General features: G+C 36.4%; 4 protein-coding genes across 4 annotated transcripts in view; 2 read left to right on the forward strand and 2 right to left on the reverse strand.

Annotated features, from left to right (window-relative positions):
• Positions 1 to 4,374, reverse strand: part of LOC100177464 (serine/threonine-protein kinase 26) — a 9,220-nt gene extending 4,846 nt beyond the window's left edge. Inside the window, exons 1-7 of the mRNA XM_018812612.2 lie at positions 4,175 to 4,374; positions 3,689 to 3,790; positions 3,088 to 3,216; positions 2,336 to 2,392; positions 1,502 to 1,610; positions 584 to 741; positions 213 to 398 (exon numbers count right to left, since the gene is read on the reverse strand). Of these exons, the coding sequence (XP_018668157.1) occupies positions 213 to 398; positions 584 to 741; positions 1,502 to 1,610; positions 2,336 to 2,392; positions 3,088 to 3,216; positions 3,689 to 3,790; positions 4,175 to 4,213 (780 nt within the window). The 5' untranslated portion in view covers positions 4,214 to 4,374. The remainder of the gene's footprint in view (positions 1 to 212; positions 399 to 583; positions 742 to 1,501; positions 1,611 to 2,335; positions 2,393 to 3,087; positions 3,217 to 3,688; positions 3,791 to 4,174) is intronic.
• Positions 4,375 to 7,030: 2,656 nt separating this feature from the next.
• LOC101242873 lies at positions 7,031 to 16,074 on the forward strand. The gene is made up of 2 exons (XM_026835056.1): positions 7,031 to 7,091; positions 15,106 to 16,074. The coding sequence occupies exon 2, from the start codon at positions 15,404 to 15,406 to the stop codon at positions 15,878 to 15,880; it is 477 nt and encodes a 158-aa protein (XP_026690857.1). The 5' UTR covers positions 7,031 to 7,091; positions 15,106 to 15,403; the 3' UTR covers positions 15,881 to 16,074.
• LOC100175142 (putative methyltransferase DDB_G0268948) lies at positions 10,794 to 12,098 on the forward strand. The gene has a single exon (XM_002129272.4). The coding sequence runs from the start codon at positions 10,869 to 10,871 to the stop codon at positions 11,754 to 11,756; it is 888 nt and encodes a 295-aa protein (XP_002129308.1). The 5' UTR covers positions 10,794 to 10,868; the 3' UTR covers positions 11,757 to 12,098.
• Positions 15,114 to 20,540, reverse strand: LOC100177420. Its single transcript, XM_002129441.4, has 8 exons — positions 20,239 to 20,540; positions 19,751 to 19,946; positions 19,268 to 19,386; positions 18,749 to 18,905; positions 17,673 to 17,810; positions 17,316 to 17,444; positions 16,769 to 16,871; positions 15,114 to 16,317 (listed from the first exon to the last, which is right to left on the reverse strand). The coding sequence occupies exons 1-8, from the start codon at positions 20,364 to 20,366 to the stop codon at positions 16,160 to 16,162; spliced, it is 1,128 nt and encodes a 375-aa protein (XP_002129477.1). The 5' UTR covers positions 20,367 to 20,540; the 3' UTR covers positions 15,114 to 16,159.
• Positions 20,541 to 21,545: the final 1,005 nt, after the last annotated feature.

Genomic DNA, 21,545 nt, shown 5'->3' on the forward strand with positions numbered 1-21,545 from the left:
GGACAATATAAATCCAATGGTTAACCTTATCTATAAAAAAGCTAGAACACAAAAAACTATAAAACTAGGCTAGTCCTACAATTATAACTTACATATTTAAATTCAATAAGAAAAATACAAATCTAATGGTTTAACCTTATCGATAAAATAAGCTAAAATAAGTAAGTCTATAAAACACGCCCTAAAATTATTGTTTTTTTAAAAAAACTCACAAATTTTGGATCCTTGTTGAGACATGCTTCCACGAACATTTTGAAATCTTTGCTGTAGTTTCCCTCCAGGGCAGGAGGATTGTTCTTGGGGATGAGGAAGAGGACCCGCATCGGGTGAAGGTCCGCATTAGGGGGTTCCCCCTTTGCAAGCTCAAGCGCGGTGATCCCCAGCGACCAAATGTCGGCCTGCGGTGAAATATTTTTTATAAAGGTAATGCTAAACAAGAAATGAAGTGCTACAAAATATGTAACATACATAAAAAATAAAAAGTCAAAATAGTGTACTTTAAGTTCATTAATCTGTTATTCAGGTAAAATAGCCTGCCAACCCTGTCACCCCAGGTTTATATGTTGCAACAATTTTCACTGACCTTGAAATCATACGCGGATTGCTTTATAACCTCAGGAGCCATCCAGAATGGTGTTCCCACAAAAGTGTTGCGTTTGATTTGTGTGTCTGTAAGCTGACCAGCCACACCAAAATCAGCCAACTTCACTTCACCGTTTTCAGACAACAGAACATTTGCAGCTGAGTAAAAAATTGAAGTTTAGAAACTGATTTACCAATGTTGTGACAGGCGGATAGTGTTATAATAAAACTACAGTGCAAAATGGCCTAGGTGCAATTAAGTTTTAAGTTTATGACATAATTTCTTTAGGAAGCAGTTTCCAAGTTTAACTTCAAAAAACAGAGATGTCTTGATAACAAATCGCACAGGTATTACAAAGTTTGTTACTAAAATTAATTTAAAATGGCAGGTTTTAAATATGTATTACAATATGTTACAATATACATATAATACGCAATACAGGTTTCACGGTATAATGAATCGTGTATTCATTAGAAAATAGAACAGATTTTTTTTTTTTTGACTATAGGTGAAAAATGTTAAGCATTTCACAAAACTTGAATAAATGTAACTTATTTTACCCTCGTTTGGCCAGAAAACGACAGTCGTTATAAGGTATATAACTTATGACACAAGTGTTCATACACCTCGTGCAAGCTTACGAGTTACCATGTATGTTACTTTGTGGGTTTTAGGGATTTTTTATGTATGGCTGATAATTTGGACAACCCATTAGAGAACACTGGGTTGGAGCAATTGCCGTTAAGTGTCTTGCCAAAGGACACATACACCCACAATGGTAGCAGCAGCATGCCTTAAACCCATTACCTTTGGGTTACAGGCAGGCGCGCTAATCACTTTGCTATGGTGCTGGACTCTGCAGAGTCAGACACATATTTTGAGTGTAAAGCCAACGTAATACAAATAACTGTTTTAAACCTTTCACATCTCTGTGTAGTTTTCGTTCCCCATGTAAATAATCAAGACCTTTCAATATTTCCCTCAGTATCGTGGCAATGTAAGGCTCTTCAAAAAAACCTGCTTTCATCTGGAGACAAAATATGGAATTGTAAAAACGGGTGTTTTGTTATGGATAGCTTAAATATGGGTGATTGGTCTACAGCTTAAATATGGGTGATTGGTCTAAGATGACATTACATATATTTATATACAGCTTTTTGTTTAAGTAGAGCCTTTGATCAGAAATTGTTTCAAACATTAAGTGTGAATGCTTTTTAAATGCCAAATGGCATTTCTGGTTTAATAATTTACATATATAATGTAATTGAAGATGAAACACTGTATTTTGTGCAATTTGTGGTGTAGATTTTTGTGATGAAAAATACTTTGTTTATGGTCTGGAGACTCTGAACCTATATATTCCAAACCCATTTATAAAAAAAAAGATACTTTTAGACCTTAAAACATTAAGGAGACATAAAACTAATGTTAAATTAACAACAGCCAAACAATTAAATTATAGTCAATGTATTTTCAATGACTAAAATTAATTGAAACTTTGCACTAACTATAACATTGATAATTAAGTACATTGTGCCTTGACTATGAATAATTAATACACCTCAATAAATTAAACAGTAACCTATCTGGGGCTTTACTAAATGTAAAATTCTGAAAAACATAGAAAAACTAAGGCAAAAGACAAAATTCATACCGATTTTAATGATATTAAACGGCAAATAGAGGTATTGCATGATTACACTAGCACACATGTGTTTGGTGGTCAAAATCCAGCTAAGTACTTAAACTTACCAAGTCTAATGCTGAGCCACCGCCCAGGTATTCCATAATAATCCATAACTTGGTTCCCTGGGAATAATGCATTGTGTTTTGTAATATATAAGTTAATGAATAACTTTCTAGATGATGTTACATTACTGTAGCTTAGCTAATAGCCCTAACACATACTGTAGCCTATTGTAAAAATTAAGAACAAGTTTACAAAACTTAGTATTATGCCTACGAAGAATGGGTAATTACCAATTTTGAATTTACCATCAACTATTCTGCATACATAACACGAATTTTGATTTTGAAACCATATTTTAGGCCTATACAAATGGTTTACAAATATTCCAACCTCTTTTACTTGACATTGTAATTCACTAGTTATAGTTCAAGTATAATAATAATAACCATTATTTGTCTCATCGATTACGGTAGCAAAGATTTAGAAATATTTTAAACGATAAGACAGAATATAGCGACTAAACAACAGTTGTTAAAACAAGCTCACAGCTAAAACATATTTACATTTATTTCGAAAAAAAATAAGCGCGGTTGCTACACCTAGCAGACAGAAGAGCCATTTAAAACTTCTAATAGAAACAAAAGTGTGCAAAAAGACAGAAAGCATAAATCGGTTTGAAGATAGTTTGTCGGTGTCGTTAAGTAAACAGTATGTATTGTTGGGATTTATAACAGCACAGTAATACCAATACCACACTAGAGAAACATATAAACAGCTCATCTGCATTTATTTTTAAATTCAAGTGACGTTATACCTTTAAATAGGATCCGTGGTATTTTGTTACATGGGAACTGTTGCATTGACTCAGGACCGTTATTTCCTGCTGGATGTCTTCAATTTCATCTTCAGCTTCCTCTAGGTCAATGATTTTTATCGCCACAATCTAGTTTTTGTCATTTTTATTACTTTTTGTTATTTTTATTGAAGTGTTAGACTATGCTATGAATTATTTAAAATTTAACAGATTTTCTAATTTTTCACATTTTTTGTGTTAGACTTGTTAATTTCATTTGATTAAATGAAATTAATAATTGGACAAAAGCCACTAACAGTATGAAACAGAAGAATGTGTTATAATGTCTTTAAGTATTGTTGTCCCACCAACCAAAGATAAATAAGTTAGAAACGTTTATTAATTGAATGTAACCTTAAAGATTACATCAAGTAGCAGTTCCAACTATTAATTCTACTTTCTACTTAGATCGGCTTCAAGACTTTGTGCACTTTTGTTTATAGACTAGTACATACATTTATAATATCAGTGTAATGTTACCTTTCTTTAACGTGAATCTCAACAATGCAACATTACTATAGATAATATAACAATGGTTTTGGTTTTATAATAATAGGATTACCTCTGATGTCCGGTTATCCAAGCCTTTATAAACTTCCCCAAATGACCCTTTACCAATTCTTTCCTGTTTAGTAAACAATTTCTCTGGATCCATTGTCAGCTTCTGCAAGTATAGGGAATACTTGTTTATTAAACATTAGATTAGATCAATAATAAAGATAAAGTAAGGCGTTTTTTAAAAAATGTGCCTTCAGTGAATTAGCTGGTAGGGCTTTAGCCAAAATTAAAAGTTAATTTTTTTGCAGAAGAGATTTCCAAAACAAGTTGTAATGTACATTTTCTTTAAAATATATATTTCGTGTTGAATTATAACCAACGAATTTGTAAAAACAAAAGCACTACAATTGTGAAAAATATAAATGGCAAAGTATAGCACTTTTAACTCTAAAACCGAAAAACCACACAGAGTAATGTGTGGGAGCGTTACTAAACGAATACCAACAAAACTGGGACAGTATTTTGTTAAATTACATTTTTTAATACTTGCCTGCTGTTTAGCAAACGACATATTTGCGGGGCTTGCCATCCTGAGAAACGTAGTACGACACCCTGACGAAATATGTCAGGCTACTACAATTTAAACGTTTATTTATTCCAAGCAAAACAACAACAAGAACAGTTTGTTTTTTCGTTTACTTCTTAAATTTGTTACTTCGACTTCTGTTTTTTAACCCAGATTAAATATCCACTGGGGTTCGCACTTTTAAACATTTTGATGGAACGGGGACGATAAAAGTTTAGATTTAGATTGCCGCGGACAATTACAAACCTTTATACGAAATAATCCCAAGAAATAACCAAAGAAAATGACATATACAAAGCAAATTAACTATAATTTTAAATGAAGTTCATCATTTCAGATCAAGATAGCTTAATCCAGTGCTCTTCAACCGATTAGCATTAAAATATTCCATGAGTGCATCAGTACAAAAGGGTATACAACGGTGCATCACAAACTTCAAAAATGTTTACCAAAAATATTTAGTTTTGAACAGTTTTATCAAATTTAGCCACTTTCCTACAATTCTTTTGTATGAATTTATAGCCCCCACTGAATAAACAGGACCGCTGGCTGGGTTATATGACTCCGTGTTGATCTGACTTTATATAAAGGCTTCAGCGGGGTGCTATATCCACTGTAGTAATATTTTCTTTTATAACCAGAAACCAACAGTTCATGATGACTTGCTATGTTTTATTCCTTCTTCTGGTATACAAGTTCTATTCTATTCTGTATGAGTGATGAGGTCCGTGAGGACCTGGGATTTAGGCCAGACCTGGCCCATTACCCCAACACCCTTGTACGTCCGGAAGTGACGTGCTCGTGGTAGTGAAGTGTTCCGACCAAGACCTGTCTCGATTCTTGACCCGTATATATAGGGCTCCATCTGCAGACTATTTCTGCGAACTCTTTCTCCGTTCCGACCAAGTCCCGTTTATCTGTCCCAATTTTTGACCCGTGGGACTCCATCTGCGAACTCGTTCTCACACGATTCGCGAACATCATTCGAGGACTACACTCGTACTCACAACGTCACAACCGGACGCACTTCCACAGAAGGTTTATCCTCGTCTGGGCAGCGAGTCACCACATATATATGCAACTTTGTGGGTAATTGTTTTCCTGTATATGACTGTTAATTTGGACAACCCATTAGTGACCGCTGGGTTGGAGCAATGCTTTCCGTTAAGTGTCTTGCCCAAGTACACATACGCCGATCAGTGTTGGTACCGCCGTCGAGCATTGAACCGGGGACACTTTGGTTTTTGATGCAGGCGCCTAAACCAGTGATCCACGGCGCCGGACTCGGGTATACAAGTACACGATACAGTGTCGGGCAAAAGCTTACTTGCAGCCGAGCAAGGGCTCGTAAGAGCCAGCCATGAACCCAGACTGACCTCGAGGTCTGAGTGCTGATAGTGACGTTAGTTCGGTAGTTCTCGTTTCGTTATTAGTTATTTTGTTAGGGAAAAGGCAAATTCCATACCGGACAGAATCACGTGACAGCAGTGTGACGTCCCGCGAAAAAATGGAATCGATTTTGGCCTGTCAGCCACTGAACGGGATATCAATAACCTCGTTCAACGGGGGTTTGTTTTCATGAGAATAGTCTCCCAGAGATAAGCCGTATCCGCAGTGTTGACATGATTAACGAAGTATTGTGATTGGGTGATGTGACGTCACTTTAAGCGTCGAGTTGCAACAAATTCTATATCTTGCATCACTGGGAATTGCCAAACTAGTCCTCTCTTTAACTGCAAACCACCTAGCTGTTCCTAACCAATTTGATTGACGGTGTTTTTGACCAAACAGGAACTTATTCTTGTATGCACTTCTTCTTTATGACATCATTAGTTTTAGGTCAAAGCAATCAGAGGTGCATAAGTTCGTCGCAACAAATTTAGGGGTTTACCAACCCCAAAAAGATGTTGAAGAGCACTGGCTTAATCGGCTTATAGCCAAGAAACGGAATAAATATTCGCCATGTTCAAATATATTTCGAATCAAAAGTGTAAAATTTACAAATTTTATCGTGCAAAAGACACTATATGAAATATGCAATAAAAGAAAGAAATTGGATTTTTTAATAAACTTACTACTTACATTAGGTGCCAGTGTAGTATAGGGTGGGTCACGGTCTACTAGAGATTACTAGAGATAATTTCAAACGTAAAATGTGAATTATCAGGCCGTATTTTTAGTATAGGCCGTGGGTGGGTATACGATTGGACATTCTTTTTCTCACCCATTTGTTAATGTCCAGCCACGCAGGGATAAATACCAACCAACCACGCTTTTTGTCGCGCTAGTTATGCTAGTATCGGGTGCTAGTGTAGATAATGATAGTATGGTTTGTGTACGAGTGGACATTCTTTTTTTCTTTCCCATTTGGCCGAAATGAATATTTACAAAATTGTATGACCAATAGAGCGTTGTAAGAGCGTTGTTAATTGTTAAAAAAAAACTCCGCCACGGGAACTTTATTTATAATTAATTTATCTCGGGTTACGGAAATTGCCTGCCATGTTTGAAACATTACGCCTGATGAAGTGAAAATAACTTTGGTACAAAACGAAAAAAAAAGATTTCAGCTCCCCGTTGAAATACAACGATATTTTTACTTACACCACGGCTAACTATAAGAAAAGAAGAATTCAGAATGTAAGATATCCATTCAGAATGTAGAGATATCTCTTGTGGGCCGCGCTTGCACCTATAAGCTTATATATCTGTATTGGAAAAAGAAATAAAAGTAATACAGATATTTGTAATAGGTTAAGATAAGATAAAAGTAATACAAAATGTTGAGATACTACGAAACCAAAACAATGACAGAAAAATACCAGAAGTATCGACCACACTACCCAGTTCAATTAGCCGAAGATGCGCTGGGAAACTTCAAGGAAAAGAAGTTAGATTTTTTACTTGATGTCGGTTGCGGTGGTGGACAATCAGTGAATATATTTGCTCCCTACTTTCATGAAGTGCTAGCCATCGATCCTAGCGAGAATCAAATTAAAGAAGCGAGATCTCAAAACAAGTTTGCTCACGTGACTTACAAAGCAGGGTTTGCTGAGAAGCTACCATGTGATGACGTCAGTGTTGACGTCATTATAGCTGGAGCCTCTGTACACTGGTTTGATCGGCAAAAGTTTTACGAAGAAGCAGATCGTGTTTTAAAGCCGGGTGGTCGCTTGGTGATGTTTGGGTACTGGTCCCCTAAACTCGTCCCATTAGGTTTACCCGGTGATGTAACTAGGTTATCTGAAATTGGCTCACAACTTATACACGATGCTTACTTGTTTGGTGCTAAATGGAACCCAGACGTAAAAGAAGTTTACTTGCTAATATACAACAAATATACCAAAATTTTTAATGAAATAAAGTACGCGAAGAAGTTGCGTTTAAATCATTTTACTGAAGGAAAGGCTTGGTCGCTTACTGACGTAAAGGGTCTGATTCAATCTATTGATTCGTATGAGCCTTACATGAAAAGCAAACATATAGAACTGAAAGACTTTTCGGAAGAAGAACGCAACGCAAGACTGCTCGAACTGGATTACAGTGAACAGTTCGTGAGATCGCTCAAGGAAAGTTGGGGGTGTACGAAAATGGAAAACTCAGATGTTAAAATGCAAGTCATCTTCAACTTCTTCACCATTGTTGCTGATAAACCGAATCTATAATTACTACCAGCTTGTCATATCCAGAATTAAGTAAAGAAAACAAATCCAGAATTAAGTGATGGTTTATGATAAACGCCTCTGTTTCCGGAAATAGCTTGCATGGTTAAAATAGTACGCCTAATGACGATAGTATTCCATAAATTTTTTATATATTTTTAAAATCATACATTCATATAATCCAATATTGCGACTGTCATTTTGCCGGTATTTGTAACACTTTTTCGCATTTAATCACTTCAGTATACTATGACTTAACATGCCATTAAAATCATATATACCAGAGAACCAATAAAAAGTATTGCCAATTAGCGTTTTAGTTTACCAACCAATTTTAGTTCTTGCATGGTTCTTGCACGATGCGTATTTACAAATCTTCTTTATCAATCATTTTGTATTTGAACGTGACCATATGTTTGAGCTTTGCTCTTTTATATTTAAAAAAATAAGTTCTAGGCTTTAGTAAAGCGTTTAGATTTATTCTTTACTACAAGGGTAAACTAGCGTCATGTTAAAATTTGGATTCAAAATTAAACGAGAAGAATAGGCTACAAGTTGTTCCAGGAAATAAGGAATATATCCGTTAACGGTATATTCTGCCTACTTCACAGAACCAACATCGCACTGAACTATACTAGACTACCACGTGGTTTTGAATTATAATCAATGCCTCTCTGTTTACGGAAATTGCGTGACATGGCTTGAAAAGAACTTGTGTGCAAAACGAACTGCATGAACACCATTATTACAAGACTTTAGTTTTCATTTGAGTTACAACGAAAAATAACTTTTTCTTACACCTGGCGAGCCTACATCTGTGTTAGGATCAGATAAAAGTAAAATAAGGTTAAGATAAACATAAGGTAATTCGAAATGTTGAGATATTATGAAAGCAAGTCAATTACGCAAAAATACCAGAAGTATCGACCACACTACCCAGTTCAATTAGCCGAAGATGCGCTGGGAAACTTCAAGGAAAGGAAGTTGGATTTTCTACTTGATGTCGGTTGCGGTGGTGGACAATCAGTGAATATATTTGCTCCCTACTTTCATGAAGTGCTAGCCATCGATCCTAGCGAGAATCAAATTAAAGAAGCGAGATCTCAAAACAAGTTTGCTCACGTGACTTACAAGCGGGGATTTGCTGAGAAGCTACCGTGTGATGACGTCAGTGCTGACGTAATCACAGTTGGAACTGCAATACACTGGTTTGATCGTCCAAAGTTTTACAAGGAAGTGGATCGTGTTTTGAAACGGGGTGGTCGGCTGATAGTGTTCGGATACTGGGCTCCAAAACTTATTCCTGTTGGTATTACAGGTGACGTTAATAAATTATCTCACATCGGATCGCAAATACTAGAAGACACTTATTTTAAAGGCACCATGGGAAAAGATGACTTAAAACAAGCTTACAATGTTAGTTTTGAAAGATTCGCCAGGATATTTATTGAACTAGATATCACCTTTACAAATAAACGGAGATTCGACCATTTAGTATCGGAATATGTTTGGTCGCTTGGTGACGTAAAAGGGCTTATTCATTCACTTGATGCCTATGAGCCTTACATGAAAAGCATACAAATGGAGCTGATGAAACTTTCGGAAGAAAAACGCAACGCAAGACTGCTCGAACTGGATTACAGTGAACAGTTTGTGAGATCGCTCAAGGAAAGTTGGGGGTGTACGGGAATGGAAAACTCAGACGTCAAAATGAAAGTCATCTTTAACTTCTTTGTCATTGTTGCTGATAAACCTACAATGTAGACCTTGGGTTCTCAATACACATGTATTCAGGAGTCACTATATAGCAGGGTGGGGTATGTTGGGACACGGAGCAAGTTGGGATATATTTTTAGCTTATGTTTTTAAATTTAAAGGCAACTATTAACTACAAATTGTTATGTTTTTTCAGCTGTTTTACTAATGTACTGCTGGGGCAAGACAAATAATGTTGAAACTTAAATTTCATAGCACGCAATATTGTTTGGTGGTATTTATGTGTATACTATAAAATAATTTATTTTTTTTTTAAATGATTTTTTAAATATTGGACAATATGCGCTTTGGTGTCCCATCATACCCCGGTCTAATATATAATATTTGGTATATGTTTACGCTGGATTGTATATTATACTTTAATATATCTACCTTTTACGTTGTATATTTATGAGCTAAATTTGCGAGGTTTAGGTTAAATTTATAATGGACACTTCTAATTAAATATCGCATGCATTTAGTTACCTCTGTTTGGTATATGGGAATAAATAACACCAGTAAAACGTGTTGCCAGTTTATTAATACAATGTTATCATTCGACTGCTGCATTTTATTTCACAGACTGGAACAAAACTTGGCACACAGTCTGAAAGGGTTTAATTTATTTTCCGTCGAAAAGGGTTTTATTTAGTCTGAAAAGGGTTTAATTTATTTTCAAGTTTTAATTTATTCCATCGATGCTACTTCTCAGTAACGCACACCTATTGTTCACACACTCACATTATTTAAACCAGCTATCAAATATAAATGCTTTATTAAGAAACTTTTACCATGTTTCCGTGTTTAAACTGAAGTAGTGTACGGAAATGGAAAACTCCAAAGTCAAAATAAATACTATCTTTAACGTCATCATCATATTTGCTAAAAAATGAATCAATAGTTAACATCAGCCACGGCCTACTAGAGATATCTCTAGTAGGCCGTGCATCAGCTAAGGTAACCCGAATGTTCATACCTATAATATGTACAAATATTTCCCTGCGTGTTTTTCTAGGTCACTCTACCGCATTATCTTAAACAACAGTTGTGTGTTGATAATCTTAGAGCGTATGAGCAATGTCTGGACCCTAAAAAAGCAGTCCCGCTGTTACGTCCCTATGGGTGCTACAGTTATCCAACTGTCTTTCTTTGTTCGTGCATCCTGCGTCGTATAGTTGTAACATATATAAGCATGGTGGTTGGTAGTAGATCTATAAGATACAAGAGTGAAGTAATACAAAATGTTAAGATATTATGAAAGCAAGTCAATTACGCAAAAATACCAGAAGTATCGGCCACACTACCCAGTTCAATTAGCCGAAGATGCGCTGGGAAACTTCAAGGAAAAGAAATTGGATTTTCTACTTGATGTCGGTTGCGGTGGTGGACAATCAGTGAATATATTTGCTCCCTACTTTCATGAAGTGCTAGCCATCGATCCTAGCGAGAATCAAATTAAAGAAGCGAGATCTCAAAACAAGTTTGCTCACGTGACTTACAAACAAGGAATTGCAGAGAAGCTACCATGTGATGACGTCAGTGTTGACGTCATTACGGTTGGAACTGCAATACACTGGCTTGATCGTCCAAAGTTTTACGAAGAAGTCACTCGAGTTTTGAAACCGAATGGTCGGTTAATTATATTTGGATACTGGTCTCCAGAAATAGTCCCGTTGTGTTTGTTGAATGGTGATGATACAAAATTGTCGGAAATTGGAACTCAACTTTTAAAAAATACCTTTAACCATCTCACTGAGTGGAATTCGGTTTTCCACGAGCGTCATTCGCATGTTCGCGACAAATACAACCAAATATTTGGCGAAATACCCTTTCCTAATAAAAGGCGATTCGACAACAAGTTTATGAAATACATTTGGTCGCTCGTTGACATGAAAGGAATGATTCAATCAGTTGACTCTTATGAAACTTACATGAAAAGCAAAGAATTGGAACTGAAAGAACTTTCGGAAGAAGAACGCAACGCAAGACTGCTCGAACTGGATTACAGTGAACAGTTCGTGAGATCGCTCAAGGAAAGTTGGGGGTGTACGGAAATGGAAAACTCAGACGTCAAAATGCAAGTCGTCTTCAACTTTTTCGTTCTTGTTGCTGATAAACCAAATCAATAAATAACAGCAACAGCTGGTTGTATTGTAAATAAAATAACTGTTGGCCACCCTAATATCATGTTTATATATTATTGGTATAAACATATTTAAATATTGTATCCTTGTTACACCAAACAACCTATTTATGTATATATTTGTATAATCTTTTATATGGTGTACTAATGCAAATATCATTTTGTTGGAATTTGGAATATACATCGTATTTTGCATTTAACATTCTAAATCGTATATTCTCAAAAAGCGTTTTCCGATTACTCAATCGAAATAAAAAATTCAACAAATTCGTTAAAATTCGGTATTCGTTATTGTAACAACTAATGCATTTGGAGGTTGCATTTATTGGCATGTCGTTTGCGACTGACTGCTGAATGACGTCACAAAGCGCAGCAAGAAGATTTTAAACAAGATGGCGGCACACATTTTATAAAGAAAAGTATTACAATTTAATATTTCATTAAAACAAGCTGCGTTCATACAAAAAAAAACTTATTCAATGATAGTCTGTTTTTTTATTAACCGCAAAATAAAACTTTTTCTTCCGAAACATTTCTGATACAGAGCCCATATGTATAGTACTGTGGGGGAAGATGGGATACATTTAGCCAATAATATTTAAAAATTCTGATAGTGTTTTTAACAATTAACAGCGGTTCATGGGTGTCGAGAGGATACGGTTTTATAATATTTAGAAAGTTCTTTGTTTACTATCATAGAGGACGAAAAAAAATAGAATTAAAAGGTGTCCCATCTTCCCCCACCCTAATATACATAAACACCCTGACAGACACTAACTGCTAACCTTAAAAAAGAGTTGAATTCACTGCTGTAAACTGGTAGTACTTTGCAACATATTCCCTAATAAGTTTGTTAAAGTAATCACCCCAGTTATTATATGTTTGCGAATTTATTAAAGCAGTTTTTTTTTCAAGATACGCTTTTCGGTGAGTTGCGTTTTCTGTACGAAAAGAGTTGACATTGGTTAGAAGGTTATACAAAACATGAACAAATTAATCATTAAAATATGCTGTTTAAGTTTTCAGTTATTTTAAAACCAGGATTTGTATTGAAAGTAATCCTTTATACCTGTTTCCATGGCATGCATATTTTCGTTTACTCGTTGTCGAAATCTTGTTCTTCCAAAACTATTCATATAATAAATTTGTTAAGTTGGAACAGTTTTTATAATGAACTGTTTCACGAAAACTTACCTTCGGGTTCGTTTCCTTCGTCCACAACTGCAAAAATATATTTCGATACATATATGTAATGGTAAAAGATATGGAAAAATATTACTTAAGCAGAGGTAGTGGTTAGTACGCTAGGCATTGATTGGTTTCATTTAATACATTGGAATCTATTGTTTATTTATCTGGCGAGTGTTTTGGTTAAACATATACAGTAGGGTAGGGAAAGATGGGACACCTTTAGCACATAAAATCTAAATGCCTTGATGGTGTTTTAAACAATTAACAATGGTCTATAAGAGTCGTGAGGATATAGTTTTGTAAATCTTTGAATGTTTCTTGTTTACTACCGAATACAGCGAGATAATAGAACGAAAAGGTGTCCCATCTTTCCCCAACCTACTATATCAATTTAACTTCATTCGCTGCATAATGCTTGATCAATGCATTCGTCAGCACTTACCTTCCTTTGACTCCTCAACACCTAAAAAACAATAATAGTTAATTAGACAATAAAAAAATGTTGAGCACAAACGAATATGAAATAACAAAGTCATAAATGCGTAGTTATATACCGCTTTCATCGAAGCGACGGCGATGATGAGGCCAATGATATGACTCTCCTTCGTCAACCAAACAGAGAAGTCCGAGCAGCATAGTGAAGCAGTAACTTGTTCATCTGTAAAGTAACAAGTTGAATCGTAGCTTATACTCTGCTTATGTTGTCGACTTACTTTGAATTTGCAAGTAAAGCATCGAAGCGAGATGTTCATATTTATAGCTTAGGAATCAATTGTTATAGAAACTTTTGTATTCGTTACTGCAGCTGCAACAATCGTATGCAATCTACCAAAGTTCAAATAAATTCATTCAAAGAATATTGAACTTCCAAATACCCAAGCTGCAACAATGGCTTCGTATATCTTCATTGTTTGGCTTAGAATCTGTACCACTATACACAATGCATAACTGTATTTAGCACGGGTCACAATTCATTCATTCAAGGGTCAGGAAAAGTCCACACTGTAACCGATGCCTTAACAATTCGATGTTGTTGGACAAGAGTATAAACTTGTTACAAGCCTTTGGTCGATCAAGAGTATAAACTTGTTACACAAACTTTGGTCGATCGAACCAGTGTAATGCAGCTCCAGCTACGATGACGTCAACACTGACGTCATCACATGCCGCTTCTCAACAAACCCTGCTTTGTAAGTCACGTGAGCAAACTTGTTTTGAGATCTCGCTTCTTTAATTTGATTCTCGCTAGGATCGATGGCTAGCACTTCATGAAAGTAGGGAGCAAATATATTCACTGATTGTCCACCACCGCAACCGACATCAAGTAAAACAATCAGTTTCTTTTCACCAATAGTTTTCTTCGCAAGTTTTGGTGGATAATTTTGTCGATAAAACTTGTAGCCTACATTTTAGTGAAATTTTATTCGTTATATTTCAGCATGGTAAATACAGAGCTAAACGCATGATGTGGACATGAGGACCTCGTTTGTTCTACTATACAATTTTAACCGAATGTGCTGATGCTACTGTACTACCACAAACACGTTAATACCGTGAACAGTGCCGTATATAAATAAGTATAAGTGTCACTTCGTAGCAATGTACACGAGCTGGGTGCTTGATTTTCCCTACTTACACTATAACAGGCTATATAGTAGGATGGGGAAGATGGGACACTTTTCGTTATAATTTCTCTACCCATTTGGTAGTAAACAAAGAACATTCAAAGAATAACTCGTATCAATTCCGATAGACAGTTGTTAATTATTTAAAACACGACCAGGATACTCGATCAGATATTATGTGCTAAAGGTGTCCCATCTTCCCCCACCCTACTACGCGTGCACTTTACTTTCTCTTATGCGTTTTCTTTTGCGATTGCGTGTATAAAAGGAAGTGCGTATTGTATACCTACATGACACAAACGACAAAGCACACACGTATATTGTTTAGTAAACAGACACCTAAATTGGGTTTAGGTATTAATATAGCGTTAATAGTGTTATATATACTTCAGTTAGTACAAGTAGGTAAACCAGCATCATGTTAAGAAATTTGGATACAACATTAAACAAGGTAAAATATGAGTTGTACCAGCCAAATTACCCACCAGAACTTGTCAAAACTACATTGGGTAATTTAAGAGAAAAGAAATTGGATTTTCTACTTGATGTCGGTTGCGGTGGTGGACAATCAGTGAATATATTTGCTCCCTACTTTCATGAAGTGCTAGCCATCGATCCTAGCGGGAATCAAATTAAAGAAGCGAGATCTCAAAACAAGTTTGCTCACGTGACTTACAAGCGGGGATTTGCTGAGAAGCTACCGTGTGATGACGTCAGTGTTGACGTCATCGTGGCTGCGACGTCTTCACCTTGGTTTGATCGACCGAAATTTTACAAAGAAGTGGAACGAGTTTTGAAACCGGATGGTCGGTTGATTATGTTTGGCTACTGGATGCCGAACCTTATCCCGATTGGTGTATCTGGTGACGTAACTGAGTTGGCAAAATGTGGGGCTAGTCTTTTAGAAAATGCCATACTAAGGGGCGCAAATGGGGATCTTGCTGAGGAAGATATGAATCGGATATGTAAAGGAAGATATGTTGACATCTTTGACGAAATAGTGAATCTCAGGAAACAGCAGTTCGACAATCTTTCAACCGAATGCTTTTGGTCGCTGGATGATGCCAAAGAATATGTTCTGGCTTATACAACATATAAAAATGACTTAAAAGACAAAGAATTGGAGCAAATCGGACTTTCGGAAGAAGAACGCAACGCAAGACTGCTCGAACTGGATTACAGTGAACAGTTTGTGAGATCGCTCAAGGAAAGTTGGGGGTGTACGGAAATGGAAAACTCGAATGTCAAAATGAAAGCCATCTTTACCTTCTACGGTATAATTGCTGAAAAATAAACTTAAAACTTGACGATTAACAGTTACATTCGTTACGACGTTGTTTATTGCAGAAGAGTACTGTTTTTTAGACTATGTTATTATTATTAAGCATATAATTAAAAATGCCGTTACCTATAGGGCTTTTACCACACGTATACCGGCATTGTAAGTAACCGGTTGCGTTTTTTGTTTAAATATAAAACGCTTCACGATTTTGCGTGGCATTCTTGCGCAGAAGTGAAAGACTACACAGAAGCTTTAGTTTAATTCTGCCAAGCGGCGTCGTTGGGATGATATTTAGAACGGAGAAGATCGACTTGCGAGACCAAATGGTGAGGGACAGTTGCGTAAAAGAGGGGTGTTGCGACGGAAACCGTATCTTCCATTGTAGCTACTCATAGGACGAGCCTCGCTAAGAAATTGATCATGCCCATCGACTAGATCCCTCGAGTAACCTTAAAAAATATTTTTTACGTCTTAAGGTGGCTGTACACAGTATCCGGCGTGCGAATTCGCATGCGAAGTCGTATGCAAAACCGTGTCCAATCAGCAAAATCCGGACAAAACAGACAAAACGGACAAATTCCAAATACTGTGTACAGCCACCTTTAAAATGATCGTGCATTTTATTTACAGGATAACTAACTGTATAATTCATTCATTTTATTTTATTCATTCACAGTATAGGTTTGGGGTTTGGGTAAAAGAGTCGATATTTGCATTCTCTTTTATCATCTCATTTGGTATTAAAAAATAACTACACGTACAAAAACATGCAACCGTATTCTTACGGGTCCAAAGGAGCGTTGATAACTATTAAAAACATGATTAGAGAATGGATGATATTATGTGCTAACAGTGTCCATCCTACCCCGCAGTACTGTACCATATAGATATACAGCCTACCTGCCCCTGAGCGGTTTCGCCTCGATAAATATTCGAATCCAACACCGATGTTATGAAACCTGTCAACATTTCTTCCTTGCAAAGACTCGCTGCGTTCTCTTGTCTTTAAAATCAGAATATAAAAATTCAAAATTAACGCTTAAGTACATTGCTTTACAAGTGACTGAAACCCCAAAACTAAAGGTTGTTTATTATGTCGATGTATAAAAATGGCACGTACACAAACAGTATACGGTGCGGTAAGATGATGGTACATGTTTTTCATGCTTTTTCTCGTTCTATTGGGTAGGTATAGTAAACAACTAAAATTTACATATATGTAATAGCCATGCGACTTTAAACAGCGTTTTCTTAAAAATAAAATCAGGAAAAGGGGATTTAGGCGTTATTGGTATCTCATTTTACCCATAGTACCACACGTTAAATCAAATCAAGATAATTTTGATAATGTCGCAGGGGATCACACGGGCGTTCAGAAAAGTATCGCAAACCACAAATGTTTAAAAAACACAGTAATAAATAAGCCAAAATATACAAAGCTTTTAACCTGCATGGTTTTGGCCAACGTGCTATCTAGTCCTTTGTAGGTAAAGTAGCTTTGTACGTGCTTGTCGAAGTGAGAGTTGTAGGGGGGTATTGCAGGTCCCAACTTTGGTTGCACTTTGGCGAAATCATCCTGGTATAAAAATGCATGTTTTTCATGTAATATTTGCACATACATGGTAGGGTGGGAGAAGATGGGACACCTTTTAAATTCGTTTCCTCGTCCCATTTGGTATTATACACACAAAAAAAAACATTTAAATAATTATGACACCGTATCTTTACGACTTCCATAGACCGTTCTTAATTGTTTAAAACAAAAATGTCCTATCTGCCCGACCCTACTATATAACACATTTACTTGTATGTTGCTGAGAGCTATCCCATCTAATATAAATCCTTTTTCTTTGATAAGTTTCTCAGTTTTTGTCGGGGGAGGAGCGATCGTCTTCGCTTGGGGAAGTTTTTTCCAACCTGGGAATTGTTCATTCGCTTCGTTCTGTGTAAATAGGACAAATTTAATACATTTAAACAAACTTGTCCAGATGTGGGTTTTAAATTTAGTAGCCACGCTTTTAATTCGAAAGTTTTCCTTCAGCAATTTTTACCCGACGAGTGTAATTATTTAGCAGTTTTTACTTTAACAACTGTTACGGGTTTCTGACTGTCGTTTTGTTGCTAATCCCCTTCATAGAAAAGACAAAAAGTAGTTTTGTCGTATAAACCAATCGAAAAATTTGCAAGATTTGATTACAAAGTAAAGAAGTTAAGTAACTATAGGACCATGCTTATAAAAAGTGTTTTCGTCTTGGTTCCATCCATCACTCTACATGACAAAGTATTCGTTTAAAATGAACATGGCATACACTGCGTTTAAGGATCTGAACGAAGGCGTCGTTGTACCAACATTGCATTGTTAACGGCTTAACCGATAATCCATGTTTAGACAAGGAGTACGGAATGAAGCCAATCGTGTAACTTCGTTTGCTTTTGGTTGTCACGGAAAATAACACAACAGAATAAATTCCATCGCGAATATTGTTCAATCTTTGAATGAGATGTATATGTGGGAAAGATGGGACGCCTTTGGCCCATAACATTGAGGTATCCTGATCGTGTTTTTAAACAATTAACAACGGTATCTGGAAGTCGTGAGGATACGGTTTTATAATTCTATAAATGTTCTTTGGTTACTAAAAAATGAGATGAGAAAACAAAGTGAAAAGGTCTCCCGTCCTCCCCCAGCCTACACTATATATACAGAAAAAAATTAAAGAACATGTAATGGCGTTCGGAAATGAGCGTTTTAAAGTTGCAAACCGGTATAGTGTGGTGAAAATGCACACTGGTTAAACTATTAACGAAAATGGAAAAATGTCAATACTGCCAACCATATAGACCTATGAAACTTTTAAAGTGTAGGTCTACTTAACCTACAGATCTAAGATTGTACGACAATCTCATAAATTCTTTGGATTCCTTGTTTGGCTCCGGCAGTGTACCATGGGGTTGGTCTGGTGTCCCCGAAACATTTCTGCGACCTGGTGATCGACTCCTGCTCTGACGGGGTGAATACCGATTCACATAAATCACTCTGCATTGAATTGTGGTTGCGTGTAAAAGTCACTTTTGATTAAAATAAAGAATATTTATTTACACGATACTGTAAGTACAGTATAAGCCTTCTTATTTACATATTGCAATACCCAGAACGGAGTAGATCCCAATATATATATATATAGAAGACGTGGTACTGTGGTGAAAGTTGGGATAGCGTTAGCAACTAAATTCTACAATTTCTGATGGGGATTTGAAACAAAAAACAACGCCATTTTACAGTGGCAAGGAAATGTTTGTTTGTTTCCGAAAATATTGTTAGTACACTACCGAATGGGACAATATAACAGAGAACGAAAACGTGACCCACCTTACCCCACCCTACTATGTATATTGTACCTGCCGAGGTTGCTTGGAGCGGTAGGGTAGGAAAGCAGAAGTGGCTTTCTTGGTCCATGGAAACCAATTTTGTCGCCTGGACTCGTGAAAGACTTTCCACTGCTTCCCATCATCGTTTTCTTTGGTAACAAAAGTAAAGTTTGTGTTTAAAAAGTCATAAATATATTAGTTAAACGTGGATAACCGTTTAGATGAATAAACGTATCTTAATTATCCTCGCGTAGCGGCTACAACGGTATAGTTATGACACGAGTGTTTTATACACCTCGCGTCCTTTAAGAGGGGCCACATATACCTTTGCTTGTAGGCGTATTTTATAATGTTAAGTTGACAATTATAGGATCACTGGATTGTAGCACTTCTAAGAGTCTTTCCAACGAACACATACGCCAATAACAGTAGCAGCGTCAAGCCTCGAACCCTTATTCTCTTGACTATATAGATAAGCGCTATAACCAATGCTGAGACACGGCCTTCTTATACCTGTAGTGTGTTCATCATCGCATGAGATAGAACGTAAGTTTGTTGATGACCATCCAACCCTGCATCATACTCCATTGCTGACCGTGACCTACGTGGTGACCCGCCGCGGGGTGTACGTGGAGATCTTGGGGTCCGTGGAGCCCTGGGCGGTTTGGGCATTTTTTGGAGCGAAGGGACGAATGCTGTGCTAGCCATGCTGTTTACAGGATAGTGATCCAGTTTAACGCATTATATTAAATTTTTTTTTAAAGATGTCGTAACGATTTTGGAGTAGATTATAAAACGCATAATGGGGTGGGCTAAAGTGGGACACTGAGTAATGTAGGACTTATTTTAAAATTTCATATCAAGGACTTCCATTTGATGATAAACAAACACAAATGTTATAGGATTATACGACAAAATTATCACGATTGTAAAGTGTATGACAGGTATTATTAATTACAAAATGTATAAACATAAAATCCTACAAATGCATAAAACGTTACCTGTTGGTTGAATATAAATCTCGCTTCTTTGACCTTCGTCTTAAAACAGTTTTCTTTTCTTTTGTCGCAGGCACTGATATGGGACTACCAGCAGTGACGAGTCGGCCAGTAATACATTCAGCTGGCATACTGATATCTAATCCACAATGTTTACATAACACGGGGAACCGATACTGTTTCAAATATAGCCTGTACGATTATTTCAGCGTAAAAGCGGTAACTTAAGATCTATGCTGATTCAAAAGGTGCGCCCGACAAGGTTGCCAGCACCCGGCTTATGTTTTGGTTTGTTGAACGCTCATCGATACACAAAAGGTAAGGGGAGGGACCGACATGATTTCTTTTGGTTTCGTATTCAGCCATATTATTCGAGTTGTGAAGAATTTTTCATTTGACACTTGCTGCAGAAAAAATAGTTCCTTAATTTCGTAATGAAAAATGGGTCTAAAAATTAAAAATATTTTAGATTTATGTTTTTTTTGCTGGGGGTAATCATGTGAATAGACCTATTTGTGGTTATGCTGTACGAGCGTTTCGTTTTATAGGGTACGCTTATACTTTTAAATCATTTTTAGCTGCATACATTTATACTGCATAGTAAATAAGCTATTATTAAGTTAACATTTACAATTGTGTCGCATCAGTTGTGGTAAATTTATAAGAAGTGTCGCGCTTAAGCATGCACGTAAAACAGTAAATGTGATTTACACACGAAATTGCCTAAAAACACACAAACTCCTAAATTATTTTTCGCACAGTCTGCGTGTTTGGCTTATTCAGCATTAATTGAAGAACAGTATTGTGGTAGATGCAACTTGCCATTTACAGCTTTACAGTTTTGTTGTATTAGTTAGCAGAATGTACACGCCGTACTAAAATCATGTTTAGGTTAACGTTCGAGGTTGTGCAAATATTTAAATAACTGTCATTGTGGGACTTATAAAAAAAGTTTCGGGGCATTGCTTGTCAGGGATGGCAAAAAATATTTACTCGCACCCAACTCAACAGTGATAGTATATTGTACTATGGGGAAAGATGGGACACCTTTAGCACATAATATCCAAACATCCGGATCGTATTTTAAACAATTAGCAACGGTATAAGGGAGTCGTGAGAATACGGGTTTTGAATACTTCGAGAGTTCTTTGTTTAATACCAAATGTGACGAGAGAGTAGTTTGAAAATGTGTCCCATCTTCGCCCACCCTACTATAACGCCACAGACGTAGACAGTATGAGAACAGGTGTATATTATCAAGCTCGTAGCAATAACGCTTGTTATATTGCTCTCTCAACACAGTAACCTTG

This window comes from Ciona intestinalis, chromosome 7 (genome assembly GCF_000224145.3).
Source record: "Ciona intestinalis chromosome 7, KH, whole genome shotgun sequence".
NCBI lineage: Eukaryota > Metazoa > Chordata > Ascidiacea > Phlebobranchia > Cionidae > Ciona > Ciona intestinalis.